The following is a 20,564-nucleotide window of genomic DNA, read 5'->3' as shown; positions in this document are numbered from 1 at the left end:
AAAAAAAAAAAAAAGAAAGAAATTGGGACTCAGGTGGTGAGGGCATACAGAAAAGGCACCTTTAAGATCTAAGACTGTAAATAATAAAGTAGAAGGAAATGTTTTATTTAATCTTAGAGCTTTTCTCCAAGGAGCAGGAGACAGAAGACTTGTACCCATTGAAACTTAGCATAGAAAGGTCTGAAGGTGACATTTTTCTTTCTTTTTTTTTTTGGAGAAGGGTGTGCCAGAAAGAGACAGAGACAGAGAGACAGAAAGCGAGAAATCACCCCCACGGGGGGGGTGGGGGGGGAGGTGGCCATGCTGTAATCCCTTCTCCTCCATTCTCCTCTCAGGATCTTGGACACACACTCCCCGTGTGAGTTTAAGCCACTAGGCCCGGAGCTAGAACCACGGTTGACTACAAGAGAGTCCAACGACATAGCTATTACGCCAATTGCTGGTCCCTGAAGGTGGCAGTTTTTTTTTTTTCCTCAACATAACTGTGGTGTTAACTTGTAAAGAATATCTCAGCTTATATAGACAGATGACATACAACATACATGTATACACACACACACACCCCGACAACAAGTCTCGTAAGTAATCTCTTGGAAAGTTCTTTATATTTTTTTGTTTCCTTAAAAGAAGTTTTAGAGTTTAACGCTTAGGTGTTTACTTCTTAGCTCAGGCTTTGTTAGAAAGAAGAGTTTTTAAATATCCTTGAATATTTTTGGCAAACAGAAGGATCTGTGTAGCTGAGAACTTGCAATTATCCCCATAATTGCAAGTCTTAAATTGTTCTTGTTTAGTATCTGCTCAAAGGTCAAAGAAGCAGGTTGAAATCTAGCTATCTATTTATTAGGACTGTCAGGAAAACAATTACCCAATTCAGTTTTATTAATTTGTTTAAGCTCAGTAAGAGAAAGAAGGCTTGTGAACTTGTACAGGACTGAATTTTCTTTTTCCAGACTCAACTGAAGGACGAACTAAAGAGGGAGCTGTCTCTAGGACCCCTGAATAAACAGGTAGACTCAAGAATGGAGGACTAGGTGGAGCAGTTTCTAAGGAGCTAGAAAGCTGGCAGTTCTTGGTTCTTTTTTTTTTTGAGAGGTTTTTTTTTTTGCTATAGGGCACATGCGCTATAGATAGAAAGCAAGAAATCACCCTCCAGGGGGGATGACCATGCCATAATCCCTTCTCCTCCATTCTCCTCTTGGGATCTTGGGCACACATGCACATGCGCCTGGTGTGAGTTTAAGCCACTGGGTCCGGGATGCGAACCACGGTTGGCTACATGGGAGTCCAGTTACATAGCCATTACGCCAACTGCTGGTCCCAGTTCTTCAGTCTTTTATGAGCCTGGGGAGCCTGGCTGACTCTGAGTCCATGGAGAAGCGTGAGTTAAGATGGAATAAAGGGTACCTGTGTCTCTCAACACATAAAAACACTACGTGTGGAATATTTCCCAGGCGTTTACAAAGAGATCTAATGGCTGAATAGTATTACAGTTAATATTTCATCTTCTAACTTGTATTGTGGCCATGCCTGAGTGTCAAGGAAAATTAAATGTCTTTTCTCCACATTTGTGAGTCAAAGGAACCTAAGTTTTAGAGGGCAATCCAAAGGAGCCAGTCCACTGCAGGAGGCGTGGATGGGATATCTCTCCTCTACAAAAACAAAGGGGGAGAAAAGGCGTCCCTCCTATGCCGCCCTATACGGGAGACAGCAGATGTAGCCAGACCTCCTCTATTGCCCGGAGAAGTAGGTGAGTGGTGTCAATAGCCGGAATCAGCCGCCGGTCCTACCCATACTCCATCACCAGTCCTAGTCACTAGAGAGGGGTCGTGAGGGTCCGAGGAGAGGAGGGTGAGCACCAATGTCTCCCCACCCCTTCACTTTAACCCTCCCACACATTGCGGCCGGGCCCACCCAAGAAAATGGCCATCAGTGTGCCTCCTCTAAGCAAAATTTCCTGCAGTGTCAGTGCCTTTGTTACTACTGTCCCCGCGTGGACTATGAGCTTTGGTTGGACATAACTTCCCATTGAGTCCAACCGCCATGGTTTTGGATCTACAGGAGCCAATAAAAATCTACATATATGGCCACCTATTCTCATATTGCCACCAGAGGGACAGGAACTATTATAACATGTTCCCCACAAGCTGCTCCAAATTCAAAGAAGGTTATTATTTCCCCCCCCCCAGCTTGGTCCCCCTCTGAGAAACTCACTTAAAATCTGCATACAGTAATGTTGGGCTGTGTTAGGAGCTTTCTGAAGTGAGACTATTAGGTCTTGGAGAGAATATGACAAATGAGTTTCAAAATCCTTAAAGAACAGGGTGCTGGATGTATTGTGAAGGGGGTTGTGGCCTAAGCACAACTCTTCTGGTTCAATTTGTAATTTGTGAAATTCTGGTATGGCACTAATTCGTCCCGAGGGCAGGGAGGGCTGCAATTTAACAAACGGCTCTACATAGATAGTATATATGGTCAGGACACAAGGTGGGGGAAAGAGCTGGGAGGGCATTTGAATATCTCTTAAGCATTCCTGTTAGACTAAGCTGTACCAACTGCATGCAGAGGAAGAGGGAATGCTTACAAGTCTTTTTAAAATAGAGAGTGAGGCTGGTATCTATCTGAAAGCGAACTGGAAACAAATGGAAAATCTACCATACTTTTTATCTCAAGTGATAGTAAAGAGCCACCGTAAATTTATGGAAATGTCCTGGCCTCAGGTCATCAGTCAGGAGACTGATTGTGAGCCTGAGGAGGAAGGCTACTCTAACAGAGGATCAGAGAAGGCCAGAAGGAAGAAAAGAGAGGATTCTGCCCTGACACCCACGGGGCTGTGGGGGATGACTTCAGATCCCTAGGACCTTCAGAATGCACCAGAGAGTAGCCCTGGTCATGCACCATCAATTGTCCCAAGAACATTCACCTTCCCACGCGGGCTTAGGATTCCAGAAAAGAAACCAAGTCACAAAACAGCTAACATTCCCAACACCTGTGTTTATTTTTTTTTAAGGTTTTTTAAAATTTAACTTTATTTATTTGAATTTGTCCGGCTGGGGGAGGCAGGGAGATAAAGTGAGAAAGCAAGCTGCCAGGTCCAGGACTCGAATCGTGGTTGGCCATGTGGGAGTCCAGCACCCTTAGCCACCATGCCACCTGCTGACCCCCAACCCCTTTGATAGCACTGAAGGATTGACTGAGTGCTTCTTGGCAAGTCCGTCATTGTAGTTTAAGACTGGCGACCACCCTAATGATGTTTAAATGGCCGTCCAGTGCCCAGTTTTCTTAGATTTGATAGAGTCACTTCTAGGGACGAGAGAGTCCTGGGAAAAAAAAGATAGAATCCGCTTTTTTTACCTCTCCTTCGAGTTGGAAGAAATTTGAGTCACGGCACCAAATATGAAGTGGGAGTGCTGGAAAATCAGACCCAATACCCATGTTACTTCTGGGAGTGCTGGAAAATCAGACCCAATATCAATGTTACTTCCTGTCCTGTGCTCATGAAGAATTCGAGATGTGGAAAAAAGTGGGATTTATTAGGGAAGGAGAAAAAGCTTCCAGTGTAGTGGAAGGGGCCCGAATGGGTTGCCAAAGAGCGGCTGGAGGCCAGTTTGAGCAATGGACCTGCTCTCTGATAAGGAAGTGGGCTTTAGAAAATGGCTGCATGGTACTCTGAGAGATTTATTACCCTATTCTTTGAGGGATCAGCAGACCAGAGCATCTGGTACTTCTTGTCTGAAGACAGTTACTGAATAGAAACTTGCCCTTAGCCACAGTTCCTTGAGTCTCAATGCAGTCAGCTTTTTGGCTGTGAAAACTTAGCCACTGTGACTCCATCTTGGGCCTTTGCTGTGTGTGCTCAATATCCCTAGTTTCTGTTCTGCCTTACTAGCAAGGAGCTAAATTCTTTAGAGTCATGTAAAAGGGATATATATATATATATATTACATTTATCAGACCATAAAGATAAAATAGAGACTTCATTAAAAAGAACAACAAAGCAGAATCTCAATAAAATCTACTTTTAAAAAAAGTATGAAGGTCAAGCACAATTTTGCATTTTCCCATGGTGTCTACTTTGATATTTAAAAATGCCAAACGTAAAATTTGTTCTTTTTTTTCTTTTTTTTTGCGTCTCTGATTTGCTGGTGGCCTGAACCTTGTGCTTTATTCTCCGTGTTGGATAATTCACCAGGCTGCTGACCAATGGTAACAACATTACCTGTTTTTATTTTCAGTTTGCAATAGTGTGAGTGCTTGCCAGAGAGAAACAGAGAGCGAGGGGGGCGAGGGAAAGAACACGGCCTGTATGGCACGGTCACGCGCAATCCCTTTTCCTCCATGTCTCCTTTTGGGATTTTGGGCATGCACATAGGCCCTTGTGTTTTTCAAACCAACAAGTCTGGGACTTGAACTGTGCAGCTGGCCTTGTGAGATCTCACTGCCTTAACCACCACCCCACTGGCTGGCCTATGAGATAGGATTTATTATTCCCATTTTACAGGAGAAGAAAGCAATGTTCAGTGATAGCTCTGAAACAGCACCATTCTGCATAGGAAGCTTGGAAGAGAACATCCAACATATTAAGAGAAAGTATAACAAACCAATTCTTTTAACTGTGACTTTAAAACATAAGTATTCATTTAATTTTATTTATTCATCCTTATTTTTTTAAAGAATTATTTAACTTTATTTGTTCTTTCATTTATTTTTAATTAGACCAGAGAGAGAGAATAAAAGAAAGCCACCAGGTGTGGGACTCAACCCATAGTCGGCCAGTGGGAGTGTCCAGCGCCTTAACCACCATGCCACCGACTGGTCCCCATTAATCATTATTATTATTATATTTTAAAAGAGTAGACTACATCTTTATTATACAATATTTTATTTTTCTTTCTTTTTCTCTTTGAGAGGTTTTTGCTATAGGGCACGTGCGCTTGTCAGAAAGAGAGAGACAGAGAGACAGAAAGAGAGAAGTCACCTCCCGGTGGGATGGCCACACCACCATCCTCCTCTCGGGATCATGGGCACGCATGCACATGCGCCTGGTGTGAGTTTAAGCCACCAGGTCCAAGACTCAAACTGCAGTCGATTGCATGGGAGTCCAGCGATGTAGCCCTTGTGCCATCCACTGGTCTCAGCAAAAGCTCTTCTATAATGTTTAATTACACTGTAAGTCTTATGAGAAGTGTGGAGACAACCCCGTTAACTCACCAGAATATAGAACTCGGTCTCACAATTTCTGGATACCTTTCAAACCTTTTCTTCAATAATTTAATTCTGAAAATAACCATATGACTAGGAGAAGAGACCTGTCCACCATTGAACTTATCTGTTATTTCCTCCTTACTCTGAGCCGAATAGCATGACAGAGCAAGGCAAAGAGGCACACGATCAATTCTTAAGGTATTACACCAAAAAGGTCAGAGCTTCCACAGCGTGGCAACAGCTTTGCAGACGCCCACATCATGATAGTTGAAATAACAGAGCCTGGCAAAGGTTAAATCTAAGAGTGCCAAAAGGCCTGCCTTGGCAGCTTTCTGTGATGCATCCCCATGAACATAGTCAGTAACAACTTGTCCAAGATCCCAGTGACTATGGAGAGTGAGGACTGCAGCCAGTGAGCAGTCCATCACAGAGCAAGGATTCAGATAAGCAGCTGGAAGCAGGCCCAGGAGCCAAACATTGACAACCCTCTCACTAGTCCAGTGGAGAGATGCAGCCTTGGAACCAGAGTGGTGCTTTGGTGACAGGTGAATGTGCTGGACTCCCTGTGCTCTACACCATCCTAGGTAGGCTGGTCCTGGAGAAATGCAGAGATGGGAGCTGATCACTGGGGTTCACAGAACAGGGCTCGGCCTCCCTGGGCATTGCAAAGGACACTCAGCCTGCAGAGAAGCACCATCCTGTTCCTCAGGGCTTCTCATTATTATTATTCTTTAATTTGCCATAGAGAGGCACAGAGAGGAAGGGAATATGAGAAAGGAAACCACCAGATCCCAGGTCTTGAACTGTGGTTTGCCACGTAGGAGTCCAGTGCCTTAACCACCATAGCACCTGCTGGGCCCTTAACTATATTTTTTTTATAGAACTGTGTTTTAGTACAATTATCAGAAAAAAGCCTTTTAGATATCTTCAAGAAAATATACTTGCAAATGTACTTAGAGTAGCTGAACCAGTTGGTATTCATGAGAATATTTTCCACTTACATTTTGGAGATTTCCAAATACAACACTTAAAAATCCAGTCATACTTAAACTAAGGCAGCCTTTCTGACAGTTAATTGGCACTGAATAGACACTTTTAAAAATGAGTTTGTTTACTAGTTTATAGCAATAAAATCATGCCATCAGCACAAACAAAAAAGGGAAGAGAAAGGTTAAGAGCGTGTAAACCCCCTCCGCGTGTCCTCTCAGTGGCTGGCTGACTTGCTAAGCCGGGATTGGAGCACGGGCTTCCGGAGCCCTGGACTGGGGCTGCTTCCATGAGTTGAGGCTTTTTCTCTTTTGTGAAATCTCACGTGGTTCCCAGGTAGATACAGGGTGGAGCTGGGCTGCCCACTCTGAAGGTACCTCAGATGTCAAAGTGGATCCCACCAGCTGTGATGTGTCACTTGACCAGGGGGAAGGGAAGTTCTGGCTTAGGGAACTGCATGGTGTCTACCCTCTGTCCCCGCCACCCCCAGCTCTTCCTCCCAGCTGTGTTCAAGTGTGTTTTCGTGGGAAGCAGCAGTAGAGAAAGTATGGATTTTCAGAGCTACCTAGGCCTGGTGGCAAATCCTACCTCTGTCACTTACTTGCTGTGTGACCTTGATCCAAGAACCTCACCTCGCTGTACCTCAGCTCATTTTATCCATTCAATAATTCATATATTCAAATACATTTATTGAGGACTTACCTCATCACTGGAATTCTGGGTAACCAAGACAAGTCCGGTATCTCTAAGAGTTTCAAGTGTGACGAGGTGTTGAGGAGACAGACAATAAGTGGAGAAATGAATACATAATGTCACATGCAGGGACTATGAGGGAGTGCTAATAGTTGGCACAGTGGTTTGGGCAACTGGCCCACATGGTCAACTATGTGGTTTGAGTCCCGGATCTGGTGGTTTGAGAAACATGTCCAGTGCATGTGCGTGCCCCAAATCCTGAGAGGAGCGTGGAAGAGAAGGGACTGTGGCGGGGCCAGCCCTCCAGGGGGGTGCTTTCTCACTTTCCCTCTCTTCCTCTGGCAGGCATGGGCACTCTATAGTAAAACTAATAACAACAGTGTCGTATAGGAATGAGAGCAGGTGCTATAAAGACAATAAAATGGGGTAGGGTGGTAGAGTGGCCAGGGGTGCTGCTTATTTGTAAAAATCTCTACTTCACCAGATTGCTGTTTGATGTGACAATTATATACGATGCTACATAGGAAGCATTTAGCATGGTGCCTGGGACCGAGTGTGGACAATGTAACAATGACCGCGTCCTTGTTATGTGTTAGATGATAAAGGCCATTCCAAACGCTATAGATAGACTAATTCATGTCATGACCTTGTTTCCCAGAGGAGGAAACTGAAGCACTGGTAGACTGAATTATTTACCTAAAGTCAGGGTGTTAACTGAGGGTAGGATTGTGACTGACATTCTGACATTCAGACATTCAGACACGCTGACATTCTGCCTCAGAGCTTATTTATTATTTTTTTTTAGAATTATTTAATTGAATTAATATTTTTAAAAAAAGATTTATTTATTTAGTTAGTTCCATTCGTTATTATTATTATTTTTTAATTTGACCAGAGACAGAGAGACAGAGAGAGAGAGAGAAAGGAAAAGTGAGAAAGTAAGCTGCCAGGTCCAGGACTCGAACTGTGGTTGGTCATGTGGGAATCCAGCACTTTTAACCACCGCACCATCTGCTGGCCCCTATAAATTAAATTTTGCTATAGGGCGTATACACTCACCAGAGAGAGACAGAGAGAGAGAGTGAGTGAGAAAACAAGCTTCTAGGTCTGGGACTCGAACCGTAGTCAGCCATGTGGGAGTCTGGCGCCTTAACTACCACACCAACTGCCAGTCCCCCAGAACTTACGTTTAACTGCTTTACCAAGTATTAGTGTCTTTCTCTGTCTTGTGTACCTTGATTTATGCAGGATGAATCTCTCTTTATGGGGAGAACGAGAAGGGTAACTTTACTTTTGTTGGAGGTTGGGAGGCTAAATGGCTAAGCTATAGCAGCTCACAGAGCAGGTGCAGGGACACCGAGAAGGTCAGTAATCACGTAGGCTGGTGCTATTAGATGACAAAGTTCAGAACAGCTGAGGATAATGGAGTCATAAGATATGGGATGGAGAGGGTGTCTTAATTGGCTTGGGCTGCCATGACCAAACACCATAGACCAGCTGGCTTAAACAACAGACATCATTTTCTCGTGGTTCTGGAGGCTGGATGTCCAAGATCAGGATGCCAACACAACTGCGTTCTGGTGAGGGCTCCCTTCCTCACATGGCTGAAGGTGAGAGAGAACAAGTTCTTGATGTCTCTTTTTATAAAGGCACTAATCTCATTGTGAGGGCCTTACTCTCACAACCTCAGCTAATCACCTCCCCAAGGCCTCATCTCCAAATACCATTACAGTGGGGTAAGGGCTTCAATATATGTATTTGGGGGAGTGGACACAATTCAGTCCATAGCAGAGAGAGGATGAATAGGACATGAGGGGATCTTATTCCCAGCATCTAGATTTACAAAGCTTTCCCTGGGCAGAAACCTAACAGAGGTGAACCACAAGAGGAAAAAATGTGAACTCTTGAATTAGATGCCCAAAATGGCAAAGCCCAAGGTGGAAGAAAATATTTTGAGATGAAGTGAACTGCAACCTTAGTCTGAGGCAACAGAACTTTGGGGTCGCCAAAGGGGCTGACTTTTCTCCTCTGGTCAAATGCAGATTCCTGGGACAACATTATATTGGGCCATCAGAAAAGTCATGATGTATTTTTATGTTTTTGTTCTTTCTTTTTTTTAGGGAGATTTTTGCTATAGGGTGCATGTGCTTGCTGGAGAGAGAGACGGAAAGTGAGAAATCACCCCTCACAGGGATGGCTACGCCATAATTTCTTCCTTCTCCTGTATTCTCCTGTCAGGATTTTGGGCCTGCATGAAGCATGTGCCCAGTGTGAGCTTTAAGCTGCCAGGTCCCTGACTTGAATCACAGTTGACTACATGGAAGTCCAGCAATGTAAACGTTACACTGTCTGCTGGTCCTATTTTTCTTTAAAATAATTATTTTATTTTAACTTTATTTATTTATTTAAATTTGACCAGAGAGGGACAGAGCGAGAGAGCAAGGGCAAGAGAGAGAGCTCGAACTGCAGTCGGCCATGTGGGAATCCAGCGCCTTAACCACCATGCCACCTGCTGGTCCCCACTTTTTGTTTTTCTATGCAAAAATACATCATGATTTTTCTGACAATCCAATATTTTGACACTCCTCACAGCAATTCTAAGGTGTTATAGAAGGCTTGACTGTGTCTCCTTAACACAAATCCTACTGTTTGTAATCTGCTTCCTCAGGTATTTTTTTGTTAAGAATGGTTTACTTTATTTATTTATTTCTTTGAGAGGTTTTTTTTTTTGTTTTTTTGTTTTTTTGTTTTTTTTTGCTATAGAGTGTGTGTGCTCGCCAAGGAGACAGAGAGACACAGAGAGATAGAAAGTGAGAACTCATCCCCCAGGGGGATGGCCATGCCACAATCGCTTCTCCTCCATTCTCCTCTTGGAATCTTGGGCACACACGCACACGTGCCTGGCATGAGTTTAAGCCACTGAGTCTGGGACTCGAACTGTGGTTGACCACATGGGAGTCCAGCGACATAGCCATTATGCCAACTGCTGGTCCCTTATTATAGTTTTTCTTATAATTTTAAAATTTGATCAGAGAATCAGTGAGAAAGTGAGAAAGCAAGTTGCCAGATTCAGGACTTGAACCACAGTCAGTCATGTGGGAGTCCAGCACCTTAAACATGCCACCTGCCAGCCCTAACTCAGATATTTTCAAACGGGCTGAGTCAATTTTTCTTTTTAAAGAATTATTTATATAATTTTATTTATTGTTATCATTTTTTAGTCTGCTATAGGGCTTGTGCACTCAGAGACAGAGAGAAGGAGAGGAAAAGTGAGAAAACAAACCACCAGGTCCAGGACTCGAATCATGGTTAGCTACGTGGGAATCTAGCACCTCAACCACCACACTACCTGCTGGCTCCAGTCTCAGTCATCTTGTTTATGGGCTTTATGAGACACTACTATATTAACTATATTAATTTTTTCCTTTGAGAGAGATTTTTGTTATAGGATGTATGAAGCTACAGAAGAGACCGAGAGAGACAGAGAGACAGAAAGTGAGAAATCATCTCCTGTGGGGATGGCCACGTTACAATCCCTTGTTCTTCAATCTCCTCTTGGGATTTTGGGTATGAACACACATGTGCCCAGTGTGAGTTGATTTTTTTTTTAAAAGAATTATTTTATTTAACTTTACTGATTTATTTTTATTTGATCAGAGAGAAACAGAGAGAGAAAGAAAGCAAGAAAACAAGCGCCAGGTCCAGGACTCAAACTGTGGTAGGCCATGTGGGAGTCCAGTGCCCTTTACCACCATGCCACCTGCCAGTGTGGGTTTTAAGCCACCAGGTCTGGGACTCAAACGGTGGTTGACTATGAGGGAGTCCAGCATTGTAACCATTACACCATCTGCTGGTCCCCCAACTATATTAAATTTTGACTATTTTTTTTTATAATTATTGAATTTTTATTTATTTATTCATCTATTTTATTTATTTTTTGTTATTTTAAAAATTATTTTATTTATTCATATATTTATTTTAATATGACCAGAGAGAGACAGAGAGAAAGAGAGAGAGAGGGAAAGTGAGAAAGCAAGCCACTAGGTCCAGGACTTGAACCATGGTCGGCCATGTGGGAGTGTCAAGCACCTTAACACCACACCACCTTATTCCTTTTCTTTCTCCCTTTCCTTTCCTTTCCTTTCCTTTCCTTTCCTTTCCTTTCCTTCCTTCCATCCTTTCCTTCCTTCTTTCCTTTCCTTTCCTTTCCTTCCTTTCTCTCTCTCTCTCTCTCTCTCTTTCTTTCTTTCTTTCTTTCTTTCTTGTCATAGGCATGTGTATTCACTGAGAAGAAACATACACAGTGAGAGGGGGAAAGAGAGAAATCACCTCCTGGGGGGATGGCCATGCTGCAATCCCAGACCCAGTGGCTTAAACTCACGCTGGGCACATGTGTGTGTGTGCCCAAGATCCTGAGAGGAGAATGGAGGAGAAAGGATTGTGGTGTGGCCATCCCCCTGGGGGATGATTTCTCTATTCCTGTCTCTGTCTCTATCTTTCTGGTGAGCGCACACGCCCTATAGCAAAAACTTCTCAAAAAAATTATTCATTTAATTTATGTACTTATTATTACTTTTTTCTTTTTAATAGAGATTTTTGCTATACAGGGAGCCTGTGCTAGCTGGAGAGACAAAGGGAGACAGAGAGACAAAAAGTGAGAAATCACTCCCAGGGGGCATGGCCATGCTGCAATCCCTTCTCCTCTGATCTCTTCCTGGGGCTCTTGGGCATGCACACACATGCGACTGGCTTGAGTTTGTAGTTCCTGAGTCCAGAACTCAAATCACCATCAGCCATGGGGGAGTCCAGTGATGCAGCTGCTTCGCCACCTGCTGCTCCTTGCATATTTTACGTATGTATGTTTGGAGAGGTTTTTGCCATAGGGTGCGTGCACTCGCCAGAAAGACAGAGACAGAAAGTGAGTAATCACCCCCACCCAGAGGGGGAGGGCCACACCACAATCCCTTCCCCATTTTCCTCTCAGGATCTTGGGCATGCACGAACACAGACCTGATGTGAGTTTTAAGCCATTTGGGTCCAGGACTTGAACCATGTTCGACTATATCGGAGTCCAGTGATATAACCAATATACCATCTGCTGGCCCAGTGTGGTGTGCGTTTCAAGTCTCTGGGTCCAGTACTTGAACTGTGGTTCAAGTGAGAGTTCAGCACCTTAACATCTATACCACCTGCTTGCTCCTATTTACGTAGTATTATTATCTTAATTTTTTTTTTTTTTTTTTTTTTGCTATCAGACATGTGTGCTCACCAGAGATAAACAGAGAGAAAGAGAGAAAGAAAGAAAGAATGTGAGAAAGCAAGCCTCCAGGTTCGGGACTCAAACCATGGTTGGCTGTGTGGGAGTCCATCATGCCAGCTGCGGGCCTCCAACTCTCCATTCTCATCAGCACCTTCCTTGCCCCATGATCTGTGCATGTTTCCTCTCTGGCTCTTGCTCTTCATGTTTAGCTCTCCCTCTATGGGACTCCTACAGACTGTACAGCATGGAGAGTGACATTTATTTATTTATTCAGCATGTATTTACTGAGCACCTATACTGTACCAGGTTCTATGTTAAACCCCAGTGATACCAGAGTGAGCAGAAGCAGGCATGTTTTCATGCTTATATGTAACAACTATGTAAATGTTCTGTAATGGCCAGCTGACATTTTTGTCATCTGTAGTCATCAATCTGTCATCTGTGTCAACAATAGTCTTTTCAAGATTCCTCACTAGTGGGGAATTAAGGTGTGGCCTCTGGCTTCAGATATAATTTCTGACCAAGGCTGATTAAAGAATGATTTGAAGCTTATAGTTTTCTGTTTCCTTATATGTGACCCAAGGCAAGTCCCTTCTCTGAGCCTCAAGCTCCTCATCTGTAAAATGGAGATACAATATTTTCTCTATCATAAGGCTGTTGTGAGAATTAAAAGAGAAAATATAGGTAGAGGTGCTGTCGGGAAGACTCAATTCATGGGGAGGTGTCCACCCTGGGGTGTAAGTCTTTGGGTTTACACAGAATAGAGCAAGCCTTGGAGGGCAAGTGAATGCAGGTTTATTAAGGAAAGTGTTGGACCAGCGGGTAGCATGGTGGTTAAGGCACTGGACTCCCAGATGGCCAGGTGTGGTTTGAGTCCCAGACCTGGTGGCTGGCTCTCTCATTTTCTCTCTTTCTCTCTTTCTGTCTCTCTCTGGTAAGTGCTCATGCCATATAGCAACTTTTTTTTTTTTTTGAGAGGTTTTTGCTATAGGGCGCATGCGCTCGTCTGAAAGACAGAGAGAGACAGAGAGACAGAAAGCGAGAAATCACCCCCCAGGGGAAATGGCCATGCAGTAATCCCTTCTCCTCCATTCTCCTCTCGGGATCTTGGGCATGCACGCACACGCACCTGGTGTGAGTTTAAGCCACCAGGTCCAGGACTCGAACCGTGGTTGACTACATGGGAATCTAGCAACATAGCCATTATGCCAACTGCTGGTCCCCCATATAGCAGATTTTAAAAAATAATAAAATAATTATTTAAAATAAAAAAAAATATATAAAAGAGGAATGTGTACAGAGCAGCCTATCCAAGAGTGGAGCTGCCTGCGAGGGAAGAGGGGTGAACAGTTTCGGTTTCGTTCCTTCCCGAGGGGAAGGGGAGAACTGTTACCCAGAAGGAAGGCTAGAAGGGCTACCCCATCCACAAGGCAGTCCTAAACTTTGGTGGGTGTCTGGTTTCTACGGCTTGGCTTAATGCCAGGCTAATGAAGGGGTGGTTTATTCATAACTTTTCCGGGAAAAGGGCAGTGGTTTTCCTGGAACTATTGTTCCTCCTATTTTCTGGCCTTCTTAGAGTAGTTCCTGTCATTGCTGTTGTTTTTCCAAACTGTTGTGGTGCAGGTGAGAATGCCATCTAACATGCTTTTCTTTTTTCTTTTCTTCTTCTTTATTTCTTTATTTATTTTTTGGAGAGGTTTTTGCTATAGGGCGCGTGCGCTCGCCAGACAGACAGAGAGAGACAGAGAGACAGAAAGCAGGAAATCGCCCCCCCAGGGGGGATGGCCACACTGCAATCCCCTCTCCTCCATTCTCCTCTCGGGATTTTGGGCACATACGCACACGCGCCCGGCGTGAGTTTAAGCCACCGGGTCTGGGACTCGAACCGCGGTCGACCACGTGGGAGTCCAGCGACATAGCCATTACACTAACAACTGGTCCCCATCTAACATACTAATACAGTGCAATGAGTTTCTAGGTTCGGCAGATGCAAGGGCCCATTCCAGATACCATCTTGGTTCCAAGTGGTTCAGACCCGTTCTCTCAGCTACTTCTTGTCTCTCAGATTTTAGGTGTTTGGAATGTCCCTCCTGTCTCAGAGGCGTGTGTGTGTGTGGGGGGGGATGGAGGCTAGGTGGGACCTCTGGTAGCTTATGGAGCAAATGCAAGGACGTCTGGAAGGAGTAACCTGGTGGGACTACTAAATGCTAGAGAAAGGGAGGGTGGGGATAATGAGATATGAGATAATGGGATAAAGACGGCATCTTAATCAACATCGAGTCTGTCATAGAGCAAATTCTAGAAAATATTTGCTGTTATATTTAGGGAGTACAGGGGCCAGTATGTGATGTGGAGGTTAAGGAGCTGGATCTCATGTGGCTGACTCTGTGGTTCGAGTTTTGGACCCAGTGGCTTGAAAATCATGATGGGTGCATATGTGTAGGAGAATGGAGGAGAAGGGGTTGTGGGATGGCTATCAACCTTGGGGGGTGTTTTCTAATTTTCTCTCTCTCTCTCCGTCTCTGATGAGTGCATGAGCCCTATAACAAAAACCAAAAAAAAGGAAGTAGAGTTTATAGAAAATTAATCCAAATAGAAATGTGATTTTCACAACATATTTAAGTAGTGAATTAACATGGTTATTTATCAGATGAAATAACGATCACAGTTGTCACAAAGCAGAAATTATTTTTGGAGGCTAACTTGCCAATTTATCTGGAAAGGAATTTACAAATCATAAATACAATAATTCCATTTGGTTTAATCATTCTGCTTCTAAGAATTTGCCATGACAACAACAAAAACTAAAGACGTGAACAAAGATTTATATACAGGGTATTCATTATAGTATTATTTGTAATAGTCAGACAAGTTACTTATTCCAAAATAGAGGAAGAGTAAATAAATTATGGAAAGCTTATATTCCAAAACCTTGTATGTGTGTGTAAATTAATAGGAAGTAAGTATACCAAAACATCAACTGTGATTATCTTTTTAAAAAATAATTATTTATTTTATTTATCATTTCTTTCTTCTATTATCATTATTATTCTTTCATTTTACCAGAGAGAGAGAGAGAAACAGAGAGAGAGGGAAAGTGAGAAAGCAAGCCACTAGCTGGGACTCGAACCACAGTTGACCATGTGGGAGTCTGGCACCTTAACCACCATGCCACCTGCCGGCCCCTACTGTGATTATCTTTAAACGTGACATCATACGTGAGTTTTATGCTCGTCTGTTTTCCAAAGTTTTCACAATATATGTATTACCTTCACAATTAAAAGGTTCTTTTTAATGCCTTGAGGATAACATTTCTTTCCTCTAAACTTTGAAAAGGGCCACACTGAAATGACAGAATCCTGATGAGGAGTCTCCAACTACTTACAAGTGAAATGAGGAGTAGAAGCAACTACTTGCAGATATTTTGAGGCGAGCGGCAGGGTGCTGCAGTTACGCAAGGCTCCACAATGTGGGACCCTGTGGCAAGGTCCTGGGTTCCTGACCTGACGTCTCGGTCTCCCTGGATACGCTGGGCGAGCATGCATGCCTACCATTCTGGCTGGCTAAGGCTGGGGGTGGATTGTGGCGTGAAGACCCTGTTGGGGGTGTCTAGTTCTCTCTTTCTGTCTCTCTCTCTCTCATAGAAGAAATGAGCAGATAACCTAAAAAATGTAGAAAGGGCCAGCAAGTAGGGTGGTGGTTAAGATGCTGGACTCCCACATGACCGACTGTGGTTTGAGTCCTGGACTTAGTGGCTTACTTTCTCACTTTCTCTCTCTCTGTGGGTCTCTCTCTGGTGAGTGTACATGCCCTATAGCAATTTTTAAAAATTATTTATTTATTCATTTATTAATTTTAATTTGACCAGAGAGAGACCCACAGAGAGAGAGAGAGAGAGAGGGGAAGTGAGAAAGCAAGCCACCAGGTCTGGGACGCAAACTGTGGTCAGCCATGTGGGAGTGTCCAGCACCTTAACCACCACGCCACTGCTGGCCCCCCATAGCAAATTTAAAAAGTAAAATTAAATAAACAATTATTTAAGAAAAATTACATAAATAGTACAGGCCAACCGGTAACAAGGTGGTTAGGGTACGTGGATCCTGTGGCTGACTGTGTGGTTCGAATCCTGGACCTGGTGACTTAAAGGACATGCCAGGAGTGGGGGTGTGTGTGTGCATTCGCGAAATCCTGAGGAATGGAGGAGAAAGGATTGTGGCATGGCCATCCTGGTGGGTGATTTCTCACTTTCTTTCCCTCTCGCTGCCTCTCTCCAGTCAATGTACTTGCCCGACAGCAAATAACAATAAATAAATAAATAATTGCTTATAATAAATACATTTACAAATTACATAAAATATCAAAGTCTTCTGAAATAGTTTTCACGCCTCCCTTCCACACTGGACTGCCACTGTTCCAGTTCAGGTCTTCTCCAGCCTTCCTGTGGACCTGGCAACAGCTTCCTGGTTCGTTCTCTTTGCCTCCAGTATTGACTGTCCGCTTTATTTTCCCCACCAGCTGCTGCTAGAATGACCTTCCTATGATGAAAATCGGATTGCTCACCCTCTATCTGAAAACCCCTTAAGGCTCCCATGAAATTCATCCCACAGCTGAAACTCCTTAGTGAAGTAGATCCATCAGGATGTGGTTCCCCAACACCTATTTCTCCCTGCTTCATTTCCCACCATCTTTGATGGTGCCCTAAGCCCCAGGCACAGCTGGGCACTCTGTCACACCTCTGTGTCTTTGCACACATGTGCTCCTCTGGCTGGTAAACCCTGCCTACTCTCTCAGCTGTCAGATGCCTCCTTTCCTAGGAAACCTTCTCAGATACCTCTCTCTTCAGGCAGCATCAGTTCCCTTTGACTACCCTTTCCTTGGTGCCCACTTTACTTATTTTTTAAAGAACTATTTTATTTAATTTTATCTATTATTATTATTTTAATTTGACCAGAGACAGAAAGAGAGAGAGAGAGAGAAAGTGAGAAGGCAAGTCACCAGGTCCAGGACTTGAACTATGGTTGGCCATGTAAGAGTATAAAGTCCCAACCACCATGCCACCCGCTAGCCCCCCACTTTATGTGTTGATTTAGTGATTCATATGTCTGTCTCTTCCATAAAACGCACCTCCTTGAAAGCTAGTATTGGATAACTACTTAATAAGTGTTGCCTAAGTGTCTGGTGAGGTGCTAGGCATTGGCCAAAAAAAAAAAAGAAAAATTATTGTTGGGACCAGCAAATGGTGTAATGGTTATGTCACTGGACTCACATGTAGTCGACTGTAGTTCTAGTCCTGGACTGGGTGGCTTAAAACTCACACGGGGCATGTGCATGTATGTGACCAAAGGAGGAGAAGGGGTTACGGAGTGGCCATCCTCCCTGGTTATCTCTCGCTTTCTCTCTCTGTCTCTGTCTCTCTGGCAAGCATATGCTCATTATAGCAAAAAATCTTTCTTAAAAAAAATCACAGTTTACTTTTGTCTCTGCCTAGCACTTGGTACATGTTTGTTGGATGAATGGTTCAATGAGTTATGTAGAACAGAGGTTCTTGAGGTTCTTAAGCTTCAGTGGGCACATACATCACTTGGATGGCTTGTTAAAATATGGATGTAAGGGCCCCATCCTGGGGGCTAGCACTTGAATCAAAACATCCTGGGCAGGGACCAGCAGTTGGTGTAATGGCTATGTCGCTGGACTCTCATGTAGTCGACCACGGTTCGAGTCCTGGTGGCTTAAACTCACACCAGGCATGTGTGTGTGCATGCCCAAGATCCTGGGAGGAGAAAGGAGGAGAAGGGATTGTGGCATGGCCATCCCCTCTGGGGAGTGATTTCTTGCTTTCTGTCTCTCTGTCTTTCTGGTGAGCGCACTCACCCTATAGCAATCAAAAAAAAAAAAAAAGGACTGGTTCTAGAAATCCCAAAATGTTACTGCTGCTTTCAACGCAGTCCTTTATCCACAATGTGCGCCTGTTTCCCAAGGTAAGTGGAGATGACTCATGTCCCTCCCATGCTTGTTCCCTCCACCCCCTCCCTCCTGGTGTTCTTTAAAGTAGCAGATCCGTGCTAGTAGTTAAGATAAGGCCATCACAAATCAAACCAGCCTAAACCAGCTCTAACCAAGATGGCTCCTGGAGTGACTGCTGCCTGACCTTTAACACTCTGCCTACAGTAGAAGTTCAAACACCTGTGGCAGTGTAAGGTGATGTATGTTTATGTGTGCAGTCATAAGAATGAGTTGATTTTGGGGACCAGCAGATGGTGTAATGGTTATGTTACTGGACTCCCACATAGCACCTGTGTGCCCAAAATCCCAAGAGGAGAGTGGAGGAGAAGGGATTGTGGCGTGGCCATCTCCCCTGGGGAATGATTTCTTGCTTTCTGTCTCTCTGGTGAGCACATGTGCTCTATAGTGAAAATCTCTCTCTCTAAAGAAAAATAATGAGTTGATTTTTCAGTTTTGGGGGACGAGAAAGATGAGGGGCTTCTCTACATTCCCACTTTGGCTGCCACCTTCTCTCCATCAGGGCTGGGGTCCAGAGAAGAGTATGGCCACAATTCTAGCTTTTCTGTCTGCAGTTTAAGTCCTATTATAGTCCATGAGCATTCCACGCTCCCAAAGCCCGCTCTTTTCCGGATGGGAGGCAGGAAGCTGCGTTGTAATATGAATAACTCTCCTGACCCCTGCACAGGGTGCCTCGGCCTCACTACCCTTTGCTCCACTTCTGCTGTGCTGGGAGCAACCTCCTCAAAGGCCCAGCCAGTCCTTGCTATTCCTGTCCTTTACTGAGGAGAAGGAGGTGGGTGGAGGCAGGTGAAGAAGGCGGGAACCAAGGCTATGGTCATCGTGTTGACCTCTCTCGCTGGACCGGGAGCTGTGTGAGGACATGGAAGGTCTAGTTTGTTTATGTCTGTGTTCCTGAGATAGCCTGGCCCATTGTAAATGTAATCAACACCAGTTACACGAAGGAATGATTGGATCTGAGTGAGGCAAACTAGAGGAAGGATTTGGGCAGGGGAGATGAGCAGTTTGGGAAGATGGTCTCTCAGAGGAAGTAACAGGGGGCGGCTGCTCAGGCCCTAATAGCCCAAGAGGGTCCTCAGGTGCAGATGTTGAGGAGAAAATGACTAATTCAGGGTCCCAGGGCTTGATGAGTGGGTCTTCCAGGTATTTTCTTCCTGAAGACCATTTTCTGGCCTAATGTCTTCACGTTTCATTGTTGTTTCTATTTCCTCCTACTAACTTCAAAATACTGAGGAAGAAAGTCTAGGGTCTGTCTGGGATAGGGGATGGAAGGTCGTAGAGTCTATGAAAGGGCCAAACTTGGGTGACCATAACATAAGGACTTAATAAAACATTTGGGAGAGGCAGCAGATGGCGTGGTGGTTGAGGTGCTAAACTCCCACATGGCTGACTATGGTTCAAGTCCTAGACCTGGTGGCTTGCTTTTTTATTTTCTCTCTCTCTGTGTCTCTCTGGTGAGTGTACATGTCCTATAGCAAATTAAAATAATAATAATAAATAAAATTAAAAAGAAAAACAAGCACTTGGACTTCACTGAGCCTGGAACCCTGGAAGCTCTATCTTTGGAGGTAATCTAATTCAACATGCCCCAACAGAAGGAATCTCTCCTGGGCATGCCTGGTATTGAACCCCATTAGGAAACCTCTGGTTTGGCAGCTGTATGGTTAGAGAAACCTACTTGTATCTCAAAGCCTGATGAAGCCCCTTGCAGTAGACAAAGGAAAGGACGTTGCAGGTGAGGGACCATGCTGGACTTGATACATGCATTAACTACCTTCCTTTCACACCACACCTGCCTGTGTTAGTATTTTATAGAAAAGGAACAGACTCAGAGAGGTCAAATAATCTGCCAAGGCCATGCAGTAGATGAAGAACCTGGACTTGAACCCAGGTGAGCCTGGCCCTAAGTCAGAGGCTAGTCAGAGTCCATTGCCCTCAGGGACACTGCCCCACAAATTATCTCAGGGCAGCATCAAATTTTAGACCTGAGGGTCAGGACTAAAATCTTTGTCCTTTTCTTAAATGCCTCCAGCAATAGACTCTGCATCATGGGTCGCATCAGCCACTTGGGGGCTTACCTCCTCACCTAAGTGGACCTCAGCGGGCTTCTGGGATGGATGTTTTCAGAGGATGGGAGACACTAGGATTCAGCATTCCTAGGTTGGCACCTGGAAGCAGAAAGGGCAGAGGGACCTATACTAATGCCCTGGGCGAAGGTTCAGGGCGTGGAGACTCACACCAACTTTGGGCCCTGGAGCATCAGTTAAGAATAGAGGTGAATCATGGTCTCCTATCTTCAGAGCTTCTGGCTCACCACCAGGGAAGCAGAACCACCATCTGTTACCTGTTCTAGAAGGAAAGAGCCAAACCCAAAAGCCCATAGATCTGTGTGAGTATAAAC

The 20,564-nt window shown here is 44.3% G+C and overlaps 1 protein-coding gene and 1 long non-coding RNA gene across 3 annotated transcripts in view; both read right to left on the bottom strand.

Annotated features, from left to right (window-relative positions):
• The window catches only part of LOC102480617 (uncharacterized), a 26,160-nt gene that overhangs the window by 925 nt on the left and 4,671 nt on the right, over window positions 1-20,564 (bottom strand). Inside the window, exon 2 of one of the 2 annotated variants that reach the window (XR_333662.1) lies at window positions 20,242-20,331. This is a non-coding gene — a long non-coding RNA (uncharacterized LOC102480617). The remainder of the gene's footprint in view (window positions 1-20,241; window positions 20,332-20,564) is intronic. The other variant, XR_333663.1, reaches the window with a different exon arrangement.
• LOC102480188 (succinate dehydrogenase [ubiquinone] cytochrome b small subunit, mitochondrial-like) lies at window positions 5,324-5,899 on the bottom strand. The gene is made up of 2 exons (XM_006142470.1): window positions 5,848-5,899; window positions 5,324-5,728 (listed from the first exon to the last, which is right to left on the bottom strand). The coding sequence occupies exons 1-2, from the start codon at window positions 5,897-5,899 to the stop codon at window positions 5,418-5,420; spliced, it is 363 nt and encodes a 120-aa protein (XP_006142532.1). The 3' UTR covers window positions 5,324-5,417.

This window comes from Tupaia chinensis, unplaced genomic scaffold (assembly GCF_000334495.1).
Source record: "Tupaia chinensis unplaced genomic scaffold, TupChi_1.0 Scaffold000077_1, whole genome shotgun sequence".
Taxonomy (NCBI): Eukaryota; Metazoa; Chordata; class Mammalia; order Scandentia; family Tupaiidae; genus Tupaia; species Tupaia belangeri.
This window is presented reverse-complemented; position numbering and strand designations above follow the sequence as displayed.